The following is a 27,656-nucleotide window of genomic DNA, read 5'->3' on the forward strand; positions in this document are numbered from 1 at the left end:
AAAACGAATGGTTTTCATTCGCTAGGTGTGACCTACATACTCCTAATCAGCTCTGGATACTGGAGCTGGGCAGCTGGACAGTTGCACAAGCATGGCCGAGACCAGGAAGATGCGGAGGTAGGTTTGAAATTCTAGAGACATGGTGGCCAGGCAGAGGTCTCAGTACTTCTTTTCAATCTGACATGGGTTTATGGGACTTGAATGAGGATTTTACTCACTCGGAGAGGGTGATCACGTAGTAATATTTATGAGCTTATATGAGTACAGGGCGAAGCAGAGGTCTGATGAGTCACATCAAAGACAGGCTCTGCCAAAGCGGGTGATTACTCTCCGAGTGGGCTAAAGATTAAAGTTAGTGATTGAAAGGTTTAAAAAAAAAAAGTAGATCCTAATTCATCCCATGCTGAAAGATGAAAGAATCTGAGAAGTCGTTTGGGGAAAATTCTGTCGTTGGTAATTTCCTTCAGTCTACCCACCCGCGTCTTAGACCAATGAAAATTGGTTAAGTCCGCCTGAGCTTGGTTGCAAGCAGGATGAAGTGTCACCGTCATGACCTTGAACTGAAAACTTACCTGCAGCACTGGAAGAGTGGCGAAAGGATGGACATTTCATCGTGGGAGTGCCGTCCGAACCTAGGAGGAGAAGCATGCTTTCACGGGTGGCAAGCTGCAATGCCTCCTCTGGTTTTTCTCTCCTGTACCTCAACCCTTTTTTGAAAGACAGCTAGGGGTAAAATACTAGGAATCATGGCAGCTGCCTCTCCAGCCCCTCAGGTCACAAAAGCCTCTCCGTCCAAAGATGTGAAAACCAAGCAATCATGCATCCATTCATTTCAACTGCAAGGGGCCAGACAGGATGAGCCATGTGTGCTCCGACCCCAGGAGTGAACCCGCCAGTGAAAAAAAAGGAAAACGCCAGTGTGTTTTCCTAGTGCTCTTAGGGTAGAGGAGAGTCAAGGGGTGCTGAGCAAAGATCGAGAGAGAAAAACGACACAGTAGGACGTGACAGCCCCACGTTCTCGGGCTCGACTTTCCCCTGAGAAGCTGCACAAGGGGGTACGGCAGGTCTCGGGCTGTGCCGGCGCGCTTACCCTCTGGCATTGTCCAGGTGAATCAGGAACCCATCATCCCCAAATTTGGTGAACATCTCATAATGGTGACGGTCCATATTTCCTGTAAAGGAGGGGAGACCTTGGATCTGGGGCCCAAGGCCACGGGGCGGGTGCTGCTGACCTTGGTCTTCTCTCCAGGGCATGGAGGCCTGTTAGCAGTTCAGACGCGCGTCTGAACCCCGGGCCACAAGCTGTCATTTCCCCAGGGAAGTTGGCTGGGGAGAAGGACGCTAAAACGGCAAACAGTCTCTACTATGGACTGTGTTGAAATCTAAGGCCTTCACCACCCGAGCTCAGCTGAGGTCCGTTGTGGAGAGCAGACACAGCCTGACTTCCCAGAGGGCGTGAGAGCAAGCTGGCTGGGTGCTGTAGGACTTTAGATCTGAGCATGTGTGTGCGGGCCTCCTTTAGAGCTATCGCCCTAGTCTGGGTCCCCGAGGGACCTGAAGGTGGATGACCAGCCACTGCTACCCATTTGTGTGCCCTCTTCCCCTCCGCCCTGCTTTCCACTTACTCGATCAAGGGAACCAACAACATCCAACCCGAGGCCCGCTCGGGCCTGGCAGCAGGGTCGCATGCCTGCCTGCCTGCCGAGTGATGCCCTCCGGGGGGTGGGGAACATGTTAACTTCTGTCCCCTGGGACCTCCGCCACCTTGTGGCTGTGGGCAGTGCGGGGTTATTCAGTCCTCACGGTCCTGCCTATAGCTGATGCCCGAGGTCACGGGGATCCCAGCCCAGCAGCAGAGCCCCTCAGCCAGGAGCCCTGAGCTCGGGGACCTACCGATGAGGAAGTCGAAGATGGCCATGTCGATGATGTTGAGCAGCCGGTTGCTGCTGTTATACGGGTAGACCTGCTTCACTGTGTCGCAGTACAGTGGATTGACCTCCCACCTGAGGGGGGGAAGACGTCCTGGGGCCGGAAAAGCCAACATGGCAAGGTGTTGGGGGCCCTCCTCACACCTCCCCCCACCCCCCACCCCCCCGAATCCTGCCCTGGGCTGGTGGCAGCTCCTTGGCATGCAGGAGGATACAGGGTGAGAGGGTTCTAGGTCCTTCTACACCTTTCCTGAGCATCTGCTCTGCTGGGCACTGTACTAATGGCTGGGATACCACCTGCCCGAGGGGAGGTGACTGGGCAGCAGGAGAAAGGCTGGGTAGAGTCCCTCACCTGCTTCTCTGCAGCTCCTCTCATGGAGCCTCTTGGGCCCTGCAGCTCTGACCCATTCATAGTCCTCTACAAGTGATTCTGTCATTTCTGTCTCACACAATGGCATTCTGTCATTTCTCTCTCTGCCTGGAATGCCCCCGTGTCCCCTTTTATCTGGTGGGCTCAACCTTCACAACTCCCTTAGGATCTGTCACATCCTCCAGAAATTCTGCCCGGGTTTATTTCACTTCCCACCACGAGTGGGGTGGCTGGATTGTGAACCTATTCATTCAGTCAACTAACATGAACTGAGTACCTACTGTGCGCCAGGGAGAGTGCTAAGCCCTGGGGATACAACAGTGAGGCCCTTGGCTTCACCGGCTTACTCAGGGGAACCAGGTGCCCCTCCTGCGGACTCCTCGTGGGCTTCTCTCTGTCAGCACTATGTTTCAAATTCTCTGACCACCCAGCTAGACTGTAGAGCTTCTTGAGGGGGTAGCCTGTGTCTCATTGCTGTATCCCTTAGTACCTAGTGTTGGGTACATAGTAGGCTCTTTATAACTGAATAAATGAACTAAAGGGAGAGAATAAACAGGCCAGCTGGTCCCAGGACCCATATGAGATGAGGCGAAGGAAGACTGAGCCAGATTTGGGGGTCCAAAAGCCAAGCTAGCCACAAGTCCTGGGTATGGGCATGTGGCCACTCGGGCTGGACCGTGGGAACATGGCCATGGCCTTGTGTCCAGGGGGCCAACTCACTCCTCTTTTCCTGCCAGTGAGTAGGAGCGGATCCAGGGGTTGGGCACGGACAGCCTGGGGGCCAGGTTGAGGGATGGCAGGAACGCGGACAGGGAGCCCTCCAGCAGGTGTGGGTTGCCGCAGACCGCGTATTCAGTCTTGCACATGTACGGGCACTTGGCAAAAAAGCACACGTTGCTGGCTGGAGGGTGGGGAAGAGAAAGGAGGGCGGGGTAAGAGAAGGGCGCAGAGGCAGAGCATCTTTCTGCTCCAAGAAATCCACCAGGAAGAAAGGGAAACACTGGACTCACAGCTTGGGCAAAGGCAGAAGAGGAAGAAAACATTGCCTTTTCCAGATGTAGGGGCTCGTGGATGCTACTGAACTGAGCGTCCTGAGTACCAATTTTCAAATGTCTCAGAGCAGAGAGAATGTGGGACCCAGCCTCACCGCATCCTTTCCATACGACGAGTGTCCTTTGAAACAGCAGATGTCCAGGGAGGCTGGCAGTAGACTTAAGCGCCCACCCAGGCCAGTTAGCATCTCATGTATGAGCTTTTCTCATCCCCAGTTCACCTTGTGTGATGCTCAGGTGGGCCAGGTGGGAGTGTCTGACGGCAGCATACACCCATCCCAGGAAAGAATGGTGCTGCTGGCAGGAGGACAGGCCACCACTGAACGTGGGTGGCCACGTTGGCCTACCGTGTTCTTAGACCCAGAATACTGCTTTGGCCTGTACCCTACCTGGAGAGACGAAGAAAACGCTCTGCAGGATTTCATTCTTGGTGACCTCTAGGATCTCCTTGGTGACATTGATTAGCCTCCCCACTGTTGGTGGCACCCGTCGGAAGTCCAGAATCCTGAAAGAGAGGGGGCCCTGTTCAGATCTGAGGGATGGTCAGGGACTTCGACGGTTGCCTATTAGAAATGGCCTGGCGTTTCTGACCATACCCAGCTGCCGGGGTCTCTGCAGTGCTGAGCTGTCAGTGCACAGGGCAGACCCACATCTAAAGGGATGGGAGAAGGAGTGGAACAGGAATCCTTATTCCAGCAAGCGTCCTGGGCCAGCCTTCCAGCATCCAAGCTGTGTTCTAGGTCAGAGCTTCTCATACTTCAATATGCACATGAGTCGCTGGGGATCTTGCTCAAATGCAGGCTCTGATTCAGTGGGTCCAGGGCGAGGCCGAGATTCCGCATTTGCGAAAAGTTCCCAGGTGGTGTCAAGGTTGCCAGTCCGTAGAGCACACCTTGAGTGGCAATGACTGGGCAAGTAGGAAAAGCTAGGAAGTGTAGGAATGTGCTTTCACCTTTTAATATCATAACCTTAAGACTCTTTGCATCACTGGGAGTGGGTGCATTCTCCCCATTTTCTAGATCTGGAAACTAGAACAAAGGGCAGTGTCATGCCCATGATGGCAGTGTGGAGCCACCTGGCAGGGTTATTGTCCTTTCTAGGTTATTCTTTTCATTACCTTCAAAGTCTGTGCGTTTTTCAATCCATGGGGTTGGGTGGGACGTGTTGGGTTCAAAGGCATCACTGAGGTTCATGAAGAAGACATTCCAGGGAGCTCCCACCTGAGGTTCTGCCCAGCGCCCCCCTTCTTGGGATTGGCCCTTGCAGTCAATGCCATGTCCGTGAGACCAGACCCTACCTGTCCAGGTGGAAAGCTGCAATCTCAGCATTGTGTCTCTGAAAGTCAATGAAATAGAAGAAGTCTTCGGGCGTCTCTTCATCTCGCTGCTGTCTGGAAAGAAGGAAGGAATCATGCCCTGGACTCAGACTTCAGCTGGGAGCCTGAGAAGACAGCTCAGAAGCATGACCAGAGGGAAAGGAAAATGTGAAGTTACGCTTTTAATGTATGCATAGTTGATGGAATGACAAATCAATGGCCCGTGGCTCCCTTGGCTAGGAGGAGACTTGCACAGTAAGAGTAGCCAAGCGTCTTGCACTTTCCCTTTTAATAAGGGACAAGTGATGTTTAAGTTCCCAGTAGAAAAAAAATGCATGCTTTTCCAAGGAATTCATTTTAAAACAATACTATGTTTCTCTGTGAATACATTTTATAGAAATACAGAATAAAATTTGTGTACAGCATAAGAATAGCAAAAATGGCTTTTATGACCTAATGCTGGAAACTTTTGCATTATATCAGGAAGGAAACTGGTTAATTTGTACAGTCCTTGTATGTTGTCACTGACAATGCAGGGATGAGGTTTTAGGCTGGCACTTAACGCGCCTTCCTGCAGATAAAATGCAGCAAACTGCGTAGTTTTTCCTCCCGAAAGGGAAAGTGGAGCTCAGCCAGTCTATGTGAGCTTCCAGCTTGTAAAAATTAGAGACGTCCTAAAGTGCCACATAAGAATTTCTCTCAGAGAATGCAATTGATGGGGTCTGCTGATGCGTGGTGAATTTGCAGATATATCGTGATTTTTATGCTTGAACGTCTTGTGCGTCTACATCAGCGTCCTTATGCCTCCTCTCTTTAACTGGTGCTTTCTTATATGTTAAATGTGCATGACGAACCATAACAATAAATTAAAACTGTATAATGGCCTGAGCTCAAATGGTGGCCCTTGTGTTCAGCTGTGTGGCACCCCAGAATGTCACGTGCCCGCTTGTGGAACCTCGGCCATGTGGACTCACTGCTATAGCTCTCTTTTAAAAAGGAACACAGGTTTTTTTTTGGTTTTGGTTTGGTTTGTTGTTTTAGTAATTTCATATGCCTGAAAATAAGATGAGATCACCTCCCAAAATTGTCCCTCAGAAAAGGAATCTGTCTATATGCAAGTCCTTGCATAGCCTCTCAAATGCTGGGGCCCTCTCTCCGTTTCTTTATTTTGTTTGGGACAAAATTCATTAACCTGAAGTTGACTTCACTCTGTGCTGGTTTTATTACCTGACAGAACTGGTTAAAACAGACTGGTGGTGGTGGCGATGGGGAAAGAATTCAACCCGATTCAACATTGATCCGAAACTTGACTCTAGTGACAATGATCACCAATATCAAACTTTTCTGGCAAGTGAAATGTGAGACTGGGGGTGGGGAGCAACATTTCTACATCTATATATTGTTTGATATGACAGGATTTTTTAAAGCAGTAACTTAATCACATTCAGTGGTTTCATGTACATCTCTGAAAAATTACATATTTAAATTTACCAAATAATTAGGTTTTTGGGTTTTCACGTTGGAAAAATGGGGCATTGCCTTATACAGCAGCAGCTTTCAAGGTTGTCAGGACTTGGGGTCACAGGCGGAGTCCCCAGATCCATCCCATTGGACTCTGGCATCAGGTTTTTCAAGGCTCGCTAAGTGATTTCAACAAGCAGCTGGTCTACTGCAAACCCCTCCTTAAAGGGTGCTTGTGCAGGGACTAGAAGTAAGAGTCTTTATTCAGCTCATCCCTGGGCTTTTCCCTCAGACCATCCACTGGGCCATTCCGGAGGCCTCTCAGCTGACTGAAGCTTTGGAACCTAAGTCAATCTAACTGGGTTCCACTGGAACGCAGCGCGTTCTAGGGGAAGGCATGACTGGAGTAATGGGAACCCCTCCTTGGGCCCTTTTCCCTTGTGCGTGTCACCTCCAGGGGGAGCATTCCTACTTCAGGAGCCCCCCCCGCCCCCCACCGTGGGCTGCAGACACTTTGGGGGCCAGCAATCCACACCGCACACCAGGCTCCGTCTGTAGACTGCCCATTATTTCACCCGCATGCCACAAAATTTGAAAGGCAGGTATTTGCTGTCGTTATGAAGTAGAAATTAATTTAAAAGTACAGTTGCCTTCACAGTAATCCTTTTCATTGTCGAGTTTTTTTAACCATAACAAGTAGTAGTATGTAAATTTCTGTAAAGTGTTTGAAGGTCCTAGTCCTGGAAAAAGTGGGAACCAATTATAGAGTGTGAATTTAGCAACCCAGCTGCCTGGGTTCAAATCCTGGTTCCACTGCCTGCACCTGCGGGGTTGGGGCGAGCTGGCTTCTCCAAGCCTCAACTGTTGTCATCTGTAAAAGTGGCCATGTTACTAGCACCTCTCTGATGACCCAAAGACACAATCCTATAAAGTGTGTGGCATAGATTTTAGCAAAGACCTGATATGGACCAGCTCTTACTATATATTTTTAATTATTGTCACCAAAAACAGTTACATGCTTGGGCCGATTGCCCAGAAGAGAGTCTACAAATGACTGGCTTGAACAGTTTAGACCGCTTATACTAACTTTGGGTTCAAACTCCCCCAGGGCTGCCACAGCTGGGCGTGGAGGTCAGGAAGGCGGTCACTTACCTCATGGGTTTGAACATGGCCTTCCCGAAGTCCGAGAACCGCAGAACCAGCTTGAGGTGGACCCCGCTGGGTTTCACAACTGCGAGGGGGGAGAAGGGTGACTTAACCAGGAAGCTCATGGCCGACATCCTCAATAAACCCAGCTGATTTCTTCTCTTGCCTCTTATGTAATCAAGACCCTAAAGACTAGGATTTGCTCTTCAAAGCTCGCAGGGTAAATTCCATCGTGTCAGGCCATGGAGAGTGTAGCTCGGAGCTCAGAACAATACTTTTCCTGCTGTTAGGAGACAAGGGCAAACCAGGTTCTCCCAGGTAGACACTCCCTGAAAACGCCAAAGAATGTTCCCCTAAGAAGAACCGACCTCTTCTTGGTGTGTCATTGGCACCCTTATGGATTCCAATTATGCCATCTGTTATCTTGCATTATTAGACTAGTTTATATCTCTTCCTGTTTAAGACTGTACACCTGGGCTGGGGCAGGGCTGGGGGAACAAGGCAACTAAGATGCACTCGAATGACCCTGACCGTGAGCGCTGCCTCCTGACGTGTTATGTCCTGGGCACCTCACTTGCCACACCCTGTCCCTGCCCTGCTGTGAGCCCTGCGAGGGTTGGGACAATGTCTCACTCACCTGTATGTTCTATAAAATGGCAAATGACAGGTGTTAAAGAAAAGGGAAGTCCGGGCCCTGCAAACCTCTGTTTTTCAAACCTTTAACACGTCACGACACACATAGCAATGTCTGATGTGTAGTCGGTGTACTGAGGTAAATGGATGAGGCTACTCATAGCCGGCGGTGACGGGCCAGGGGCTTTGGTGTCCAGATCTGACTTGGCCACTCGAGGGCTGTGCAGTGTCCAGGCCCAACTGTCCAATTCCTGGCCCCCTGGGAGGGGACCGTGCTGCATCTCACGCCTGTGTTTTTGGTGTTAGTAACCATTGATCCTAGTGGGTCTCCATCTGGGCTGCAGTAGAATCATTTTTAAAATGCTTATGCCCAGGCCTCATCTAATGCACCTGAATCAAAACCTCCTGGGGTGGGGGGGCCCAGGCCTCAGCACTTTTTAAACACCCACCCCCCCGTGACTCTACTATGTTGCTGGGTGGAGAACCACTGTCCTGTACACTTGCTTCTTAAATCTGAAAAATGTCCTCCAGTCCCTTGAGAACTGTGTTAAAATCCAGACTCTGGTTCAGAAAATCAGAGGGGGACTGAGAGTCTGCATTTCTAAGCTCCTCGATGATGCTACGATGCTGGTCCCTGGACCACACGCTGACCAGCAGGGTCCTGCACGTGAGCGCCTTTCCGGGGCTTCCCTGTTGTGTGGGTGGGTGGGGACGCAGGTTGCGTTCTCAGGGGTTGGGCAGAGAATCATGCCCCTTCAACTCCCAAAAAGGCCCCCCATGTCGCGGCCCGTCCCATTGCCGCCAGGTGCTGGGGTTGACAACAGTGTGACAGTAGAGGGCTGGACGGGAGCAGGGCCCGGTCACTTACTCTGAGTACAGTCGCATGCCCCAAGCAAGGCTTTCTCATCCTGGCTGTAATCTGTGAAAGAGGAAACGGGCAATGAGAAGGCTCAGCCATGCTTCTGGGGGCGCCATCGACATGGGGGCCCGTGACTCTGGTTCTGACCCCAGAGGGGGTGACTGTGAGGCAGCCTGGGGGTCTTGCCCATTCAGTAGGGGATGTCCCAGAGCCGGGCTGGCTGTCGTCTCCCACCCTGCTGCCTCTCGGCCCCATCTCTATAACCCTTCCATGGACACTCGAGCAGCACCGGCTTGGGCAACTGATGCTGGTTTTGTCTCTGTTAAGAACGTGCTGTGACACTTAGATGGTCGTAGTGCTTCAAGCACGGGCCCGGAGACAACAGGCCCGTGTTTGAATCCCAGTCCCACCTTGGTCCTTGGCCAGGTGGCTGAACCTAAGTCTCAGTTTTTCCATCAGTAAAATGGCAATGACCATGTCCATGTCCTGAGATCATTGTGTAGGAGAAAGTTGCCAGGTGGAAAAGAAGTACTTGCTCAATAGTAGTGACCGCCTTTCTTTAAGTGGACAGAACAGCTCCTTATGCCTCCCTTACGGGGCCGTGGTAAGATTGTGGTTGTGAGATAAAAGGTGAGTGTCTATGGTTTTTTGTTTTTTTCTTGTTTTTCCCCTTCTCAAGAGTCAGAGTCAACCCTTAAATATTTCACCCCGGAGCCCACGAGAGATGGTTTACCCAGCCTCTCTGGGAGACAGCCAGTCCATCCTGCCCGATCCTGTGAACCTCACCGGCACTGATGGTGGGAAAGTGCCTCATGTCGTGGAGGAGTTTGCTGACAATGGGACTGGACCGGGGGTACAGCCCGTGCCGGTTGATGCCCAGGTGGAACTGGACCCAGCTGGCCTCCAGTCGGAGCTGCAGGGGGACATCCAGGGAAGTGAGGTTCAGCTGCTCTTTGTATATCTTGTGTCGTCTGAAAGAGCCAAAGGGTTTTATTATATTTCTTAATTGGAGGAACAGGAATGCAAAGACCTGCTGAAACACCTTGTTCGGACTCCCCATCATCCATTCTTTCATTCATTCAACAAGGGCATCGAGCACCTACTATGTACCCGGCTTTACGTTGCACTTAGCCCCCTGGCCCTTCCTTATCCTCAGAGAGCTTACAATCGAGTGAGAAAAACAGGCAAACAGTGAACGCAATAGCATACACAATACACACATACCTGATATAAGCCATGACACATCCTGTGAAGGAGAAGGGGCAGATGGTTAAGAGTAAAACCAGGGACCTCATATAATCTGGGATCCCAGGGAGCAATCCTGAGCTTGTGTTCATGGGTATTTTCCCATGAAAAAGTCTGTGGCTTGTGTTTCCCAGTATTTTCTGGCCTAAGGAGTCAGGAGATAGGGGAGAGAAGGTAATTAATCGGTGAGAATGAACAGAATGGAGGGTGAGGATCCGTAAGTAAAGCTGGAAGCTGAGTTAGACGAATCAACCCATCATATAGGAAAAGAAGAAGTCATTAGCCATTCACTGCTTGTTCTGCTCAGGAGTCTTTTCTGCCAGGGTGAAAAGAAAGAAGTGAAAAGCAATGTCACTGTCATTCAGAGGTGTGGAGTCTAGTTTGGGAGACAAGTTGTATGTCGGTGAAAGTATCAGAGCAAAATAGAAGGCAGTTGTAAATCAACTGGTAGCCGTGTGGTTTGGACTAAAACACCTTAACATTTTGGAGAAGGGAAGGATGATTAGATGACGAAGCAGTGAGAGGAAGACCACAATGGCAGAATGGACTGTAGCTGGATTCGAGTGGGTGGTGTTTGGATTGAAGGGGAGGTGTGGAGGACGCGCCCGGATTGGGGACAGTATGAGCATCTGAGAGGCAGGCAAGGAACAGGTATAATGTATCTGAGGCTTAGAGAAGAAGGCTGAACAAATGGACGGCTGAATAAAAAGATGGAGGCCTTTTGATCGGAAAGCAAGAGAAATTAGCACCATGTCATCTGGCTAGGTAAAGCTAATTGTGGGGGGTAGGTGGGACTATGGGGTCAGGATTTGGGTGTTCCTATGCATCCCTATTTCATCCAAACTGTGATACCTCACCTCTGAGGTCTGTGATGGAGTGAAGAACAAAACAAACATGGCCGGTCTTCTTGGACTCTCAAATTTTCTCATTGGGAAAAAATTTTTAAAATTACCTTTATATTAAAGTAAATATAGACACCTTATGGGGAAGAAAGCAAAAACACATGATCACTTTTTAAGGTAAAATCTTAATTTTCAAAGAAAATTTCACGTCGTCACCTCAGACATACCTCCAATAAAAGAGGTCAGACCCTCAGGAGTAAGGATGTTTTTATTCTGCACTGCCCCTAGTGGGAGAGTTTGGGAAGTGCTGGATACCAACTTAGGTCATTGAGTTCCCGCCCATGGTGGAACTGAGCTGTCAACTCACCTCACCCTTGTGTGAATAAGGTAAACTAACATGGCTGTCCTTCTTTGAGGTTTTCTGTCCTGGGTGAATGTCAGTGGTCTTGAGGAAGAGCAGTTTTATAAACTGATGTGAAGGAATGATTGTCTGGCAGCTTTTGGCCTTGGCCTTTTCCTGGGCACCTATTCCTGGGCACCCCTACTTTTGGAGACCTTCACCTCATATCATATCAAACATATTAAAACCCACCCTGCCTTCAATTTTTTTGTGTTCTAATTTTTGAAAGTTTCTTTTCATCATTTTGAATTCTGTTATGAGTAAAGTATCTGTTGGGTTGTCGGAAAAGTCATGACGCGTTTTTGCAATGAAAAACATAGAAAAAAATAGGTCATGACTTTTCCGACAACCCAATAGTAATAGAGCTGAGTCAACATTGACTCATTGTTTTGTAAACATTTAATTACATATTCATTCATTTTGATTTTGGAGTTTACATTTTTGAGCCAATGCCTTTTCTTTGTTCAGGCTTTGGAGTATTTTAAAAGCCTTTGTATATTTTAGGTAGTGTCCACAGTTTAATGGATAAAAAAGGACCCTGACCAGCTGTCTTAGTCTGCTCAGGCTGCCTGAAAAAAGTATCACAGACCGAGTGGCTTAAACAACAGAAATTTATTTTCTCACAGTTCTGGAGCCTGGGAAGTCCAAGATCAAGGTGCTGGCACATACAGTTCTTAATGAACGCCCACTTCCTGGCTCACAGGTGACCACCTTCTCACTGTGTCCTTACACGGAAAGAGAGGAAACTCTGGCATCTATCTCTTCCTCTTCTTATAAAGATACTAATCCCATCATGGGGAACACACCCTCACAACCTTGTCTAAACCTAATTACCTCCCAGAGACCCCACCTCCAAATATACCATCACATTGGAGTTTAGGGCTTCTGCTTATGAATTTGGTGGGGGAAACAAACATTAATTAAGTTCATAACAATATGAATTTTATTTCTCCACCCTTCCATCCTATTACTTTCATCTGTAGACACACTTACTTAAGATGCAAAACATGATTTAAACAGTATTGATTTTTGTTATTTCAGAAATAGGTGAGGATATTTCTCCCTAACAAGGTACTTTGGTATACAGACAGTGAGCTACTCTTCATTTAAAAGAAAGAGTTTCTGGTAGTGGGTTTTTTTTTTTGAATGATGTGGCAGAGTACTTCTTTAGCCAGGAGGGTGAAAACAAAGCAGACAAATGTTGACAAAGAAACCAGGGGTCATCAGTGAGGCACTTATCTCTACTTTCTCTACCTGTACTAGTGACTCCCAAATTGGAAAGGAAAGTCATGGAAACAAAGCAGGAGTCCATCATTATCTTTTCCATTTATGATAGTAATTTCCCTAATTGTTCAAGAACCTGAGAAGTATGATCTCACTTACATGTCGAATCTAAAATAGTCAAGCTCAGAGAAGCACAGAGCAGAATGGTGGTTGCCAGGAGCTAGGGGGAGGGGCCATGGAGAGATGCTGGTCAAAGGGTACAGACTTTCATTATGCAAGATGAATACTTCTAGAGATCCATGTGACTATAGTTAATATTGTATTGTATTCTTGAAATTTGCTACGAGGGTAGCAGACCTTAAGTGTTCTCACGACACACACACACACACACACACACACACACACACACACGGTAACTGGTGACGGATATGTAAGTTAGCTTGATTGTGATTATTTCACAGTGTATATATATATATATATATCAAAATATTAAGTTTTATACCTTACATACGTATAATTTTTGTCAATTATACCTCAATTAAGCTGGAAAAACAACAAAAATAGCAGCCAGTTGGTGTTCTGTGCCCTATGCTGTTAATGAGGATGTGACCTGGGCCAATGTAGGGTGATGTTAAGATACCCTCCCTCCACTCAGCTCTGGGGAGAAAGACAGAGCAAGGGAACACTGTTATTTTAAGACTGGTCTCCAAGAGCAAGAGAGAGAAAGATGGCTGGGACTCTTCTCCCAAGAGAGCAAGGCCTCTGCAGACCTTCCCGCTTGGGGCTTGGGGTGGGGGAATATTTGAACTACTGATATAATTACTTAAAATGACACCTGTTAAACTGCTTCAGACCCAGAGTTTTATGAAAAATCAAGCGAAAAGGACAACTTATTGACCAGGTCTATAGGCCTCCCACCAGCTTTTTGAAAAAACTTTTTTTTAACATTTATTTTTATTGGAAAAAATAGTGAGGCCAGGCTCTAGTCCCCAAGGCTATTTTGAGGCTAAAGCGATGGGACTGCTGAACTCTCTTGGGAGTCTGGCTGGAAAGATTACAAAGTCCTGAGCTAAGTCCATCACCCTGAACTAGCACAGCACAGAAAATGTTAGGAGAAAGAGAAACTATTAGTTTGGCCAAGTTGGGTTTTGGGAGGAGGGGTGAGCAGGGGGTGGAGTTTTCTTAAGTGGAGCTGATAGCTAATGGATTCCAGTCTGGAATCCAGCGTCTAGATTAAAAAAAAAAAAGTGGCAAATTGAGTGTCACATCATTTGGATGAGGACAAATTGCTCTTTAAGGGTTCACACTTACTCTTAGATGGGGACACGTGGCTCTCTGGTTTGCTATTCTGCCCTTGCCTGAACCAGCGTCACCACCTGGGGAGAAGGTGGGGAAGAGGAAAGAAGGGTATCATGGGACCCTTCCCACCCCTTCCCACCTGTCACTCCTGATGTGTCACATGCTTGCACTGGTTTGGGGAGATGGTATCAGCTGCCACTCTACACAGCCCACACACACCATGGGGGGATAGAGCCCGGCCATCTCACTGGCCCTTGGGTTCCAATAAGGACTTTGAAATGTGTTCCCCATATCCACAGTTATTAGGGACTTTTTTTTTCCATAAACAAAACCACTTCCCTCATCCCATCTTATATGTGAGTCAACAGGATCGATGCCTTTTCCAATAATCTTCATCATCACTCAGTACCTAATTAAACCCTTGCTTCATTTCCAGATGAAATTAGAGTCATTCATTAGTTTTTTTTGTTTGTTTTCTAGATGACCCTACATATTTTTCTTAGAATACTTCTAAGTCTTCAGTCCATTGTGATAGCTGTCTCCACCTGCAGAACTACAAGGACTATCTCAAATGTCCTCATCTCCAGCATGAACCTTTCCCTGACTCTCCCAAGCAAAGAATAAATATCGGGCTGTGGGAAAAGTCACGATGTATTTTTTTCTGTTTTTCATTGCAAAAATGCATCATGACTTTTCAAACAACCCAATAGCAGAAAAGCCAAACCCGAGGCCTGTTTTGGGTACCAGTGACAATGACAAAGTTCTACCCTTGCTGAAATGAGGTGAGCAGAACTCAGACATTACTGCTAAGTTTGCACATGGAGAGACTAGCAAGAACTAGCCAGGAGTGCAATAGTAAGAAAGGACACAGGGCTTTGTGTCCCAAAGGCCTGGTTCTGCCTCTTAGAGGCAGAATGACCTTGAGGAGCGGGCTAGGTGCCATTGCCATACACACCGGGCCTCACGTGAGCCTACAGCGATCCCACCAGATACATATTCTTCTCCCCAGGTTGCAGATGAGAAGACTGAGGACAGGGCATGGCCTTTAAAAAGTAGCTTAACTTTCTGTAAGCCTCAGTTTACCTATTGCAGAAAATGGGGATGCTGACACCAATGTCATTGTGTCACAAGAATTAAGTGTAGTAATACCCAACCACAGAGCAGGCATCCAAGAATGCTTGGTATTATTCATTATGATGATTAGCGGTTATAAAGGCTGGAGACCAGGTGGATGATGTTTAAAAAAAAAAAAACAGTCATAGTGGGTAACTTGGAACAACCGGCTTTGCAAGCCAGAGCAGAACCCCTTGGAACATCGCATAAGTAAGGGAATGACATCTATGTCATATTGTTGCATTCGACACCACCACTGGCATGGCTTGGCATGTCTGCAAGGTCCGGGATCATCCAAGGGACCTTGGAATCCTGCTGTAGCTTGTCTGTGGTCTTCCCATGTGCAAACTCAGCAGGAACCAAATCATCTTAGACAGAAATGCTGTTTCCCATCGTTGGAATGTTCAGGCATGTCTGGCCTTGGGAGCTCGGAGGGGTGTCTGCTGGCATGGGGAGGGGTGGGGAACCTGGAGCTGGGCACCTTGGCTCCCGCTGGGCTCAGTGGGTCTGGATCCTTTTCCTGGGATGTGGGGAGCTGAGAGCATGTGGAGGCTGGCAACCCGTTCTCCAGTCCTCTCTCCAGTCCCGTTCTCCAGTGGCAGAGCCACTGGGGGGGCGCAGTGTTAATTAGCCAGGTGCTGCGAGACAACCTGGCCAGGAGGGAGGACAGCTGTGACTCAGAGGGTTCAGGAAGGATTTGGAAGGTTCTCAGAGGCTTGGGTGGGCCCCTGTGCTCTGTCACTGACCACATGGCTTCAGGTCTGAGAAACCTCCTGGGTGCCCACCCTTTCTTGTCTGGAGGAAATAGAAGGAATAGGATTGACCCACTCTCCCTACTTGGTTCCAAGGCATAGATGCCTTTGTTATATTTACAGGCTCCTTGTGGGTTGGGGTCAGGCTCTTTTGGAATAATTGGACCATGCAAACATACATACAAAACTACTCTCTGCTGGCCGCAAAAGTGGAGAAGCCGAGAAAGTATCGGAAGGGGAAAATCGAGGCCTCCATTTGCTCTCCTCAAAACTAAGGAGCAAGCCATTTGTTCAAAGGGCAGACATCTTTGACTGCTTTTCCCTCCAAATCGTTTCTGAATCCTATAGCTTCACCTCCACAACCTCTAAAATTCTTTTTTTCTTCTTGCTACCTGGACCACCCTTTACCTGAAGACTGGAATAGCCTCTTAACTGATATTCATAATTCAGTATTTCCCCTCTTTACTCCGGCCCTGGTTACTGCCAAATTAACTGTAAAGCACAGCTTCCAAGCGCCTCCCTTCTGCAAGACCCTCCCAACTCTTAATTCCAGCATTCCCCAAGATGGCCTCTTTTCCTCTGTCAGCCTTCTCACCTCCCACCCATTCCCCTCCTACCTAAACTCAGGAATCAACGCTCCCGCTCTCTTCCTGCCTCACGCTGTTTCTTCCCGTGGAATGCCTTCTTCCACATTTTCATCTCCTAAATTCCTTCCCAGCCTTCAGGGCCAAACTCCCGTGGAACTTCCTTCCTCTTTGAAACGTTTCCAACCCCACACCCGGATGTGATCTTTCTCTCCCACTCCTGCAAACTTGCATGCAACTCCCACTTTTCCGATGGCTCTTGCCGAATGCTGAGGAATCAGGGTGCAGTCACGTCTCATTCCTTCTCCCAAATCCGGGACAGCGGTGACATCTTGTTCATCTTTGCACCCCTGACAAAACCTACCCCAGTCCCTTGCACAGAAGGTCCTCACATTTGTTGCTGAAAGAGGTTGGAAGCTCTCGAGTAGCACCAGCGTATGCTATGGCTTGAGTGTATTTTTGGTACTGAGGGGCTACAGAATATTTCGGGGATTTGATGGTTTATAATTCAAGATGAATCTGGTCCTTCTCCAATGATGTCACTCCAAGTTGTCTACAAAGGAAAATGTCTCCATAAGGGAATTCTGTTGGAGTGAGCCAACGATACACGAGAGCCAAGGAGGGTACATAGCAAAAGGGCTGGTGAGGATTGGACATCTCTCTATGAGTTTGAAGGTCACTGAGTCATTGAGTACCAAGGCTGGGCATAAGCGTATGGGATAGCTCTTTCTCTTTTTTAAAGATTTTACTGGGGAATTGGGGGAGGGGAACAGACAAGTTGCTGTCCTTTTGCTCTTCAGTCTAGTTGTGGAGGATGTCGCTTCACTGGCCCATGTTGATATTGTGATCATTGTGTTCTTCCCGGCTGAGGCAGTCAGTCACCGGCCATAGGACGGCTGCTCACAGTGGCTCACGGCAGCTCATGCCGGCTGCCGGCCACTCACAGTAGCTCATGGCAGCCCACTGCAGCCCACGCCATTGCTGGCGACTCACGGCAGCCCAGCTCCAGGTCGAGCTGTTGTTCACCATCTTAGCTATAGAGGCCCATGTGGGATTCGAACCGGCGGCTCTGCTGCTCAGAGCTCGCGCTCCCAAGCCAACTCTTAACCAACGAGCCACTCAGCCGGCCCTGGGATAGCTCTTTATGTTTTTATTTGCATCGGGCCAAACTTGCTTCCAAATAATTTAATGCAAAATCATTTAGAAAGTCTTGGACCAAGCACATGTCTTTTGACAGATGATTTTAAATGCTATTCTCCAGAAGAAAATAAAAACTTCCAGTATCCTCAGACACAGAAATGCATGAGCAGCGTGGAAGATGTTTTTCTGGTCTTTCAAATTTTAAGGAACTCTCTTGGTTTTGCTCTTGCATCACTGGTCACATGGTCATCAGGAAAAGTTCTATTGGACAGCATCAGTCTACACCCACATCCCTGCACTCCAGCCACGGAGGTGATAACCCATCCCGCTGCGTGGGCTGGGAACGTGGCCCTTGGTCTGCGGCACTCTTTCATCTCCTCGTTGTCTACTTAAATCCTTCTCACCTGTCCACCAGCTCAAGCCTCACCTCCTCGGAAGTGACCTATGTCCCCTGTCCTATTTCTGTGTTCCATTGCACCATTGTATCCTCCTTTATACATGTCACCCTTAATTTCACATTTGCTTGTCAATCCACCCCAAGCACTACAAGAGTAAAGTCCTTTTCTGTTTTTGTTTGACACTGGATCCTTAGCATTCGGCATGTGGCAGGTGCTCACTAAATATTTCCTGAATAAATGTGCTCCTCTGTCTCCCACAGGAGATGCACAGCTCTATAAGAACAACCCTCTGTATTTTTCTGGAAAGACATTTAGGGGGAATCACAGGTTCACGCAAGAGAAGCTGATTTGCATGCTTTTTGCATATCATATGTTTGCTATAATATTGAAATCTCCAGAAATCGTATCCTGCCATCCATCCTTCTTTTGAACTGTGTCGCTTCTTAAATTTCCCAGTTCTCCTGAGTCAGGATGGACTGAACTGATGTTAAGAAGTAACTTGTGTCCTTTCCAGTGAAATAACTAGTCTCCCTTTGGCATCTGGACACAAGTCCCCTTCCAAAAGCAATGAGGCCAAGCCCCCTCAACCCTACCTATTTAAATTGTATGGCACAGAATTTATATTGTGCTAAATTCAATGGTTATGAAGCTATTATGAGAAGTGGCACTATCTGCTTTAAAAGCTCATACTGGAGTCCCCTGGGGAGGAATTTGGTGATAGTCCATTAATTATTTGCTAATTGCTGGAACCCCTACTCATTTCCTGGAGTTGTTCATTCCTGAGCAATTCGAGGCAGTATGCACCAGGTGGGGAGGTTAGATGGGGCTCCCAGCTGCTCCATCACCTGGCTTAGGAGCGATGACCTGTGGAGGTTCCTGGAGCCCTTGCCACCTGCACTCAGGATTCTGAACAGCAGGAGGGAGGTGGGAGTGGGTCTGTCACACACTCAGTCAAAATTCTCTCTGTTGGGAACTCACTTCAGCGACCACTGTGCCATAGCATTGAAAGAGAGATGGAGCAACAGTGGAAGATTTCAGAGCCACATGCTTTCTTCCCAAGCATATCCTAAGTTCCTTGAGGGCAAGGACCTGCTTTGGATTTCTTTGGCATCCTCCTCAGTGTTTGGCGAAGTTCTATGCACACAGTAAGTAAACGTTCTATAAATAACCTATTCTGAGATGCCCTAGAAGCTTCCTGCTGCAGAAGCTCCCCCAGACTCTGGAACGCTAGTGCAAATCTTGGGGGAACTCAATCTCTTCTTGCACGAGGGAATTGCACTGGAATTCTCCCTCTGTTGGGATGGAACACATAAGGTTGGCCTTACTCATTTTAAGAATTTCCAAAAGCACTTTGTTATAAAGAAAATTGAAAAAGCATTACTGTGAATTTCTGTGGGACTTGGCTTTTGAAATAAATCTGTGCATCTGTTTGATCCATATGCCTGTTTTCGGTATTTTTTTCTTGACATGAGTCTCAGAAAGAACATTTCTCAGAGTTGTTTTTATCACGGTGGTGATGAGCTTTGAAAAATCCTCCTTTGTCCTGTCCTATTTCTCCTGTGACCAAGAAGGACCCAGATTTAGCAGGGCCTCGTGCTTACACAATTTGGGGGACCATTTTTAAGAAAGAGAGTACAAAATTATCAATACAACAGTAGACACGAGAGTGATTTTTAAAAAAATTTTAGAGTGAGAAAAGATGTCAACAAATTACAAGTGCCTTGAAGATTTAGAGCTCTTTCTTCTGACATCTCTTTCTTCAAGAACTATCTCTTCATTGTAACCTGCTGCCCATCCGGCTCACTTCCCCGCCCACCCCATGGCTCTCTGCACCGACAGGGGAAGTGAGGGACCCTGGGCTGAAGCTTTATGGTAAACCTGCCTGTGACAGGCAACTGTGCAATTCACAACCCAGAAATACCCACTGAGTACTCAGCATGCCACTTTCAGGCACATTACTGTAGGGAAGTCAGGGCTCTGTCTAATGGACCGTCTCGATTCTCCTAGCCAGGGCCTGAGAACGTCAGAGCAAAAGCACTGAGTGGACAGGATTGAGACCAATGAGGACACGGGCTTTTGGAAATGGTTTTTCTGTTCACCATTCGAATGGACTTTATTTCTGAGACCAAGCATTGAGTTCCTGCTGTTTGCTTGGGCTCGCTACAGAATTCTGTGGACGGATCAGCCCTCCCCGACAGGCATCTTCAGCAGGGTGGTGGACCCACCATCAAAAACCTGTCTCATTATAAACAGGCCACAGAGTGCTGACAGACGGCCCCCCCACCGCTCCATCCCATGGGCTCAAAGAGCACGGTCCCCATGTCGTCCCTTTCTGGTCATCTGCCTCCTCGTCTGTTTATCTCTGTGCCCTTGAGGTGGAGGGAAGTCCATGGCAGCTGTGAGGCAATACTGGTGAGCGAGAGCTGCAGCCATCTGGCAGACCCCAAAATGAGTTCCCCAATTGCATCTCCGTTTCGTTTCACTTCCCAAGCTAGAAGTGCATTCACTCTGTGGAGTCTTTCTTTCAGCCCTAAAGGAATATCTGCTTTGGCTAGCTCATGGACCAACGTTCAATTTTTCGGGGTAGGTGACAGGTGGCAATGCTACTGTATCTATAAATTGGAGTCACTCTGAGTGATGCGTTTGCAAATCCAGAGAGAGGGGAGGGTGGGAGAGCTAGGCCCCCTCATCCTGAGTCCTGGCGCTGCCACTCTTGGCTGTGTGACCTAGGGCAAGTTATCTGACCTCTCTGTGCCTCACTCCATCTGAAAAGTAAGGATATTAAATGTTCCTGATGGGATTTTGGTGAGGACTAAGTGAATGCAATAGTTGTTTATGTGAGTTATTATGACTATGATTTCTGGGATTCCATTTATATAGTGGTCTCTATGTCTCATGCAGTAGGGAAGGATTGTGAAGAATGATTCGCAACGACTGTTTAATTTCCCAGTCACCTGAGTTCTGTTTACTAGGGTGAAAGCCAGAGCTCTAATTTGCTTTCTGTAGGATGGTCCCTGTGGCAGGCTGAGTAGTGGCCTATGATATCTATTTCCTAATTCTAGAACCGCTGAATGTTTCTTTATATGACCAAAGGGACTTGCAGAAGTGATTAAGTTAGGGGTCTGGAGATGGGACAGTGGTTCTGGATTACCTGGGTGGGCCCTGAACGTAATCACACCTGTCAGCCCCATTTTAGAGATGAGGAGACGGGCACAGGTAAGAAACTATTGTATCTTGAGCTAGCTCACCTGGCTGGTGTGTAGCGGCCGCAGAGCTGATTTGAATCTGGCTAATTGGCGTCTGAGGCCAAGCTTGTCATCACCACTCTATCTGCTTTCACATCACGGTCCATTTACCACCCTCTGGCTCCTCGCACTGAAGCTCCGAGCTGAGGCTCCCCTCTGACTTCCCAGGCTCCACTCTGCTACTCCCAGGCCAGGGAGAGGGATCGATAGGCCCTTAAATGTAACCAGGAGGCTCAATCCAGGGAGGGAGAGCATCACCGTAGCCATTTGGTGGAAGGTATCATAGAAGACGTTAGCTACGTGTAGTTGGGGACTTGGGGATAAAGTCACTTGCTGACTTGACAAAGAAATCTGAGATGAAATGAGGAAATCTAGGTCCCCATCACCCAACGTGTGAATTTTTTTCATGGTCTTATCAAAGTGCCTCGACTTGCCCATTTTGCAGACTTTGTTGATTTTGGATAACCTCTAACCTCAGAATGAGGTAGATGCCTATGGAAAGCTAGAAGGGACATTCTAGCAGCTGGGACTATGACCTCAGTAAGAAATCTTCTCTATCTCCAAACAACTTCCAGCTCAGTCGCTGACAATGTGAGTAGTTGGGGCTACTCACACCCTGGAGAAGGGGGCTAGAACAAGCCCTGGTCTAAGGGGTCCCGGGGGCAAGGCAGGGAACTAGCAGATACCCTTTAGCTGGGCCAGCCTTCCCAGATTCTAGTCTTGGGCATAGAGCTAAGCACCAAAATGACTAACAAACATCCCAGGTTGCACCCAAATAAATTTAGCAAGGGGTGCACACTGTAGCCCTTCTGGGAGAGTCGCAGTTATACAATGGCAGTCAAGGCTCTGAGCAGTCCTGTAGTCAGGCCTCCTGTACAGAGAGCATTTCGTAAACTCTTCCTTTACATAGCACCTGTCGCCGTTCACTGGATTCTGTGTCGCACACAATGCATTTTGGGAAACATGAAATATTAACGCTGGACCGAGGAGCCCCTCAACCTAATTGTGATGTGATAATTCATACAGCAAGGGTTCTAAAGCTGCAGACTTCTTTTTTCCCCCCATAGGACGACCACCTCCCTGGTGTTGACCAGAGGTTCGCAACAAGGGACAATGTCACCCCTCAGGGGTCACAACATTTAGAGGTATTTTTGTGTCATAGTCGGTTGGGGGAGTGCTAAGAGATGCTGTGCAACATCCTACAGTGCACAGGAATGCCTATCACAACAGAAAATCAACTGGCCCCAGTGTCAGTAGTGCTGAGTTGAGAAACCCTGGGTGGCAGCCTTAGAATCATGAGCAAATAGAGCACTTAATCCTCTGATGGTGACCTGAAAATGGCTGAAGGATTCTGGACTCTGCAGTTTAGTATTTTCCATAGATAACATAAAAGCCTTCCTCAGGGCCTCCTACACTCCTTCTGTATCTCCAGCACAGAAAAAAAAATGTAAATGTTATTTAATTGTTTAAAAAAAACACATGTGAGTCACATTCATTTAGTTGTCAGACCAACCTAACAAGCATATTGATAAAATACAAACACACGTGTTACTTGCAAAAGATGCAATATTGACCCATTTCAATATCATAATTTTGGTTGTGACTCTCTCCCTCTCTCTCTCTCTCTCTCTCTCTCTCTCTCAGCAAATGACATTGATGTTGGATGGATATATGGCCTCTCTCTCCTCAACCATTTAACTAAGTGCAGGAAACAAAAATGTGATCTAAAGGCAGTATTCAGAGTGGACTAAGAAAATGCAGGAGCTTTAAACACCCACATCCTGGGTCCTCTAATAACCCAGGGTTACCAGGACACATTTATTTTTAAAAGATTTTGAATTTTGCCTTACTGCCTATCACGGAGGCATGGGCCTTTGAAGGAGCGAGGGAACCGAGTGGAGGGGGTTGCCATAGGGAGTTAGGCTGGGGGCACATATTTTCATGGTTTGTAGGCAGATTTCCTGGTGGCTCACCCACAGGTTAAATTCTTTCACATCCTTGGCCTGTGAGTTAGGGCTAATTTGCATGGTATCATCTTCCCATCTGATTTACAGACTGAATGATTGCAGAGGTGAGCCCATTTTCCTCCGCAGCATGAGCAGTCACCCATGGGGTAGGGTAATTTATTGAGATATTCATGTGTTTTAAAAATTCTTGCACAATTGTATGCATGCACCCTGTTCTAAGAAGGGAGCTGGGCGTTTGCACTTCCTTGTCTCAGAGGGTGTTTATGATCCAGGATCAAGCAGATGTTTAGACAGGTTACCCCATTCCCTCTCTAGCTTTGTTTTATTTTTTGTTTCGGGAAAACCTGAACTCAGTAAAGGAATATGCTAGATGGGGGGGGGCGAGGGGGGAGGGGGTTGCACTGACAGAGTAAGAAGTGCGCACAGAAGCACAGACTTTCGGGGAAGCTTGCAGAGGCTCCAAAATTAGGAAAGTGGGTTTGGGGTCGTGTGTCTGGCCCATTTTCTGGAGGTGAGCCAAGCGGCTGGGACATGGCTGTGCGGTGCGCCTAGGATGGTGCATTTCGGGTACCAGATACACACCCACCTCAGCAAATAATCTGGAGATTATTTATAAATAACCTGCAGAGACCAGGTGATGGAGCAGGGACTAGAGCAGTGGTTCTCAACCTGTGGGTCGCGACCCCTTTGGGGGTCGAACGACCCTTTCACAGGGGTCCCCTAAGACCATCGGAAAACAAAAAGATATTTACGATTCATAACAGTAGCAAAATTACATTTATAGAGTAGCAACGAAAATAAATTTATGGTTGGGGGTCACCACAACATGAGGAACTGTATTAAGGGGTCGCGGCATTAGAAAGGTTGAGGGGCCGGCCGAGTGGCGCGGTGGTTAAGAACTCGCTTGGGATGCCAGAGGGCCCCGGTTCGGATCCCACATATGAGGGCCAGTGACACTGCCCTCCACAGCTGAGATGCTGAGCAACGGCTCGACCTGGAGCTGGGCTGCCGTGGGTTGCCGGCGACGGCGTGGGCTGCAGTCCCTGTGGCAGTGGGTTGCCGTGGGCTACCGTGTGTAGCCAGCAGCCAGCGTGAGCGGCCAGCAGCCAGCGTGAGCGGCCAGCAGCCGCAGTGAGCGGCCGTCCAGAAGCCGGCGACTGATCTGCCTCGCCAGAGAAGAGCACAATGATGGTGCCAGCTTGGGCCAGTGAAGCAACGTCCTCCACAACTAGACTGAAGAACAAAACGACAGCAACTTGTCTGTCCCCCTTCCCCCAATTCCCCAGCACTGTTCCCATCCCCCCAATTCACCAATAAAAATCTTTAAAAAAAAAAAAAAAGAAAGAAAGAAAGGTTGAGAACCGCTGGACTAGAGGGTCCTCCTCAAGTGTTTTGTTACCTAAGACCCTACAGACGTTCCCCCAACCCTAGGGAGTTTGGAGAAAGGGGCTCCAGTGATGACCGACATTGAATTTCCAACCAACCCAACAGAAAAGGGGCTAACTCCCATTCGATTTCATTTCAGAAAGGAAATCAATGCTACATGTCTTTCACACTTGAGTTTGTGGAGTGAAATCAGGTCCTGCTAGAATAACAATCTAATCCTGAAATCTCAGTGGCTTAACGCAACCCCAGCTTCTCTCTCACTCGTGCTCCCTGTGTAACGATGGTCAGTAGGGATTCTGATGAGTGACTCAGGGACACAGCTTGACGGACACACCAAGATCCCAGCGCGTGGCCTTCACAGTCATCAAGGCAAGACAAGGAAGGAGCTGGTTAAGTGCTGGCTCTTAAATGCTTTGGCCAGGAAGTGACTTCAATTCACATGCCATCGACTAGAACTAGTCACATGGCCCCATCTCGCTGCAGGGGCTGGGACACCGGGGGACACGTGGATTTTGGTGCCTCTGCCTCAGCCTCGTGGTACTTACTTAATGTCGAAGTTGTCTTTTTATGTAGTGCTATTAGTAAGTTGCATTTGCATAGAACTTATTACAAATATATTTTGGGGGCTCTTCTCATGTATTATCTTATTCTAGCCTCCTCAAGTCCTGCGAATAAAACATCCCTCTGAGCCAGAGGAGGAAATTAAGGCCCACAAAATGGAAGTGACAACATAGCACCTGGAAAGGCGGAACCAACAGCCAGGCTTTCTGACCTGAGTGAGCCTTTTCTGCTCTTTCACGGAGGCTGCAGAAAAAGAGATGCTTTGTCAAAGATTTCTTTAGATGATGGATGGAACCTCCTTGGAGATCAGGGTGGTGCTGGTGGGTGGGAGCACTGAACCCGCTTATCTGTTTGCTGTTGCAAAAGCAATGACTGTATTAAGATTTTAGTGAGATTTTGCCAAATGGGTTGATTTCCCAACACAAACTATTTCCCTTCTGGTTGAAATACAATCACTTCCTCCTCTTGGAACTGATTTTATGCTATGTCTCAATAGACCACCTGGTTTCCCTCTGGGCTAACTGGGGCCCCAACCCCATCCTGACCTCACAGAGTGACCGCTGTGGCTCGGGGCTGGAGTAAGACCTATCCAGAGAGGGACGTGGGGATTCTGAGCTGGCGTGGACCTGGCTGAGAGGGGCCCAAATGATGTATGGGAATCACGTCCTCATGAGCAAAAATCAATTCAAGGGGAACCAGTGACACCAAAAGGGCTTATAGGTCTGAATAATAATAAGGGATGGCGCTTGCCCACACCCAGCCCTTTCACAGCGCCAGGCACTGTCTCGCGCAGTTTCCAATTTTAACGCGCTGAGTCCTCACAGAAGCTCCTGATAAGATCAGTGTTATTGCCACTCCCTCCATTTTACAGATAATAGGAGCCACGTAGGGGCAGCACGGAAGACTGGTCCCCGATTGCACTGCCAGGAAATGGCGGGCTTGTGATTAAAACCCAAGTCTGAAATCACAATATGGACACAAGCTTCTACCAACAATGATTATAAAAGCACACATTTTTAGTGTAAAAATAAATCCGGTCTATGGTGTAGAAGGATGGATGAGTTGGGCTACTTTTCAAGCTTGTAATGCTTCCAGAAAGGCCCCGGCCACCTCTCCTTGTAGAGCAGAGACCCGGGAGCAGCTCTGCCACCTCCCTCTGGGCCTTGATGACAAGGGGTGGGTGGCACTCTGGGAGCACTGCCCTTTCAGCCTCACTGCCCTCAGCACTCAAATCTCATCTCACATTTGTTTCTGCCTTTGAAAGTCAGTTTCTGTCTGAGCCTCACCCTCATCTGAAGATGGGGCCAAGCACCGTTCCTCTCTTACGGGGCTGCTGTGAGGGTTAAATGACACAGTATTTCACAGGGAGAGGTCTCCAGTGAGCAGAGATCAGCTTGTTTAACTGACTTAATAAATGCTGTGTGAAAAGAAAAGAGGAGTCATTCCTGAATCTGCAAAATTTCTGTCATTTCCAAGTCAAGTAATTAAGGAATGTTAGCTGACCAGTTTTCACTCAGAAATGTGTGTGTGTGTGTGTGTGTGTGTGTGTAATTTCTGAGATGGGCAGACTAATTGCAGACTGACCCAGTCTGTGTTTTCTCCCAGTCTGCAAGCACTAGTTATTTGACATCAAGTGACCGTGGAGAGATCGATACATGTATTTTTTTTTCCTCTCTGGAAGCCCCAGATGTGGCCAAGAAAGCTGGGGCAGTGGCCAGGCCGGAAGCGCTGGTACTTTTCCCAGCAATGGGAGACCCAGAAGTTCTTTCTTTATCATCATCAACCCAAGCATCAAGCCTCAGTGGATCAGGCTGGAGATTGATGGCTATCAAATAACCCACAAGGAACAGAAAAGAATGACCAACTAGTGCCCCCTCACCTACTGGTGACTCAGGGCCGCATGAGCCAGGCACCGCTCTCGGCGCGTCACACTCAGGACCTCACGTGCCCGCCCGACCCCCTTGGGGAACAGGAAACTGAGGCTGGAGAAAATGAGCCTCAGGTGTCCCAGGGCTTGTGTGGCAGAGCCAGGATTTAAACCCAGGACTGCCCAGCAACAAGGCCTCTCGAGTCCTCCTTTACGCCTTCGTTTACCAAACACTTATTAAGCACCTACTATGTACGCGCAGCCTTTTAGACACTGGGGTTACACTGTCAAAGAAACAGACAAAGCTCCACCCTTCTGTTTCCTGTGGGTGCTGTGACAAATGGCCACAAGCTGGGTGGCTTCTTGCAACAATGTATTCTCTCATAGTTCTGGAATCCAAGAGTTTGAAATCGAGGTGGCGGCAGGGGCTCCAGGGTAGACTCCATTCTTTGTTTCTTCCAGCTGCTGGCGGCTGTGGGTGTGCCCTGGTTTGTGGCCACACGGTTTCCATCTCTGTCTTCCTGGTCACATTGTCACCTCTCTTACTTCTGTGTCTTATCTCGCTCTGCTTTTCTCTTAAAGGATACCTGTCAGAGGACTTCGGGTCTGCCCAGATAATCCAGGGTGATCTCCTTCTGTCAATATTTAACTTAATCATATCTGCAAAGACTCTTTTTTCCCCCCAAATAAGAATGGTGACAGGTTCTGGGGATTAAGATGTGACTATATCCATTCAATTCAATACCATCCTGATAAAGCTTACAATCTAGTGAGCTTATACGCTAAGCATATCGGTAAACATGGAGTTGAGTCGTGTTAACGGCCCTGACGAAAATAAAGCGGGAGTTGGTAAAAGGGTCTGGGGTCCC

General features: G+C 48.2%; 1 protein-coding gene across 1 annotated transcript in view; it reads right to left on the bottom strand.

Annotated features, from left to right (window-relative positions):
• FAM20A (FAM20A golgi associated secretory pathway pseudokinase) overlaps positions 1-27,656 on the bottom strand; it is a 46,014-nt gene that overhangs the window by 6,845 nt on the left and 11,513 nt on the right. The window contains exons 2-10 of the mRNA XM_019637746.1: positions 9,551-9,735; positions 8,774-8,824; positions 7,279-7,357; positions 4,648-4,740; positions 3,740-3,855; positions 3,019-3,199; positions 1,894-2,003; positions 1,091-1,172; positions 573-632 (exon numbers count right to left, since the gene is read on the bottom strand). Of these exons, the coding sequence (XP_019493291.1) occupies positions 573-632; positions 1,091-1,172; positions 1,894-2,003; positions 3,019-3,199; positions 3,740-3,855; positions 4,648-4,740; positions 7,279-7,357; positions 8,774-8,824; positions 9,551-9,735 (957 nt within the window). The remainder of the gene's footprint in view (positions 1-572; positions 633-1,090; positions 1,173-1,893; positions 2,004-3,018; positions 3,200-3,739; positions 3,856-4,647; positions 4,741-7,278; positions 7,358-8,773; positions 8,825-9,550; positions 9,736-27,656) is intronic.

Source organism: Hipposideros armiger, unplaced genomic scaffold (assembly GCF_001890085.2).
Source record: "Hipposideros armiger isolate ML-2016 unplaced genomic scaffold, ASM189008v1 scaffold_34, whole genome shotgun sequence".
Taxonomy (NCBI): domain Eukaryota; kingdom Metazoa; phylum Chordata; class Mammalia; order Chiroptera; family Hipposideridae; genus Hipposideros; species Hipposideros armiger.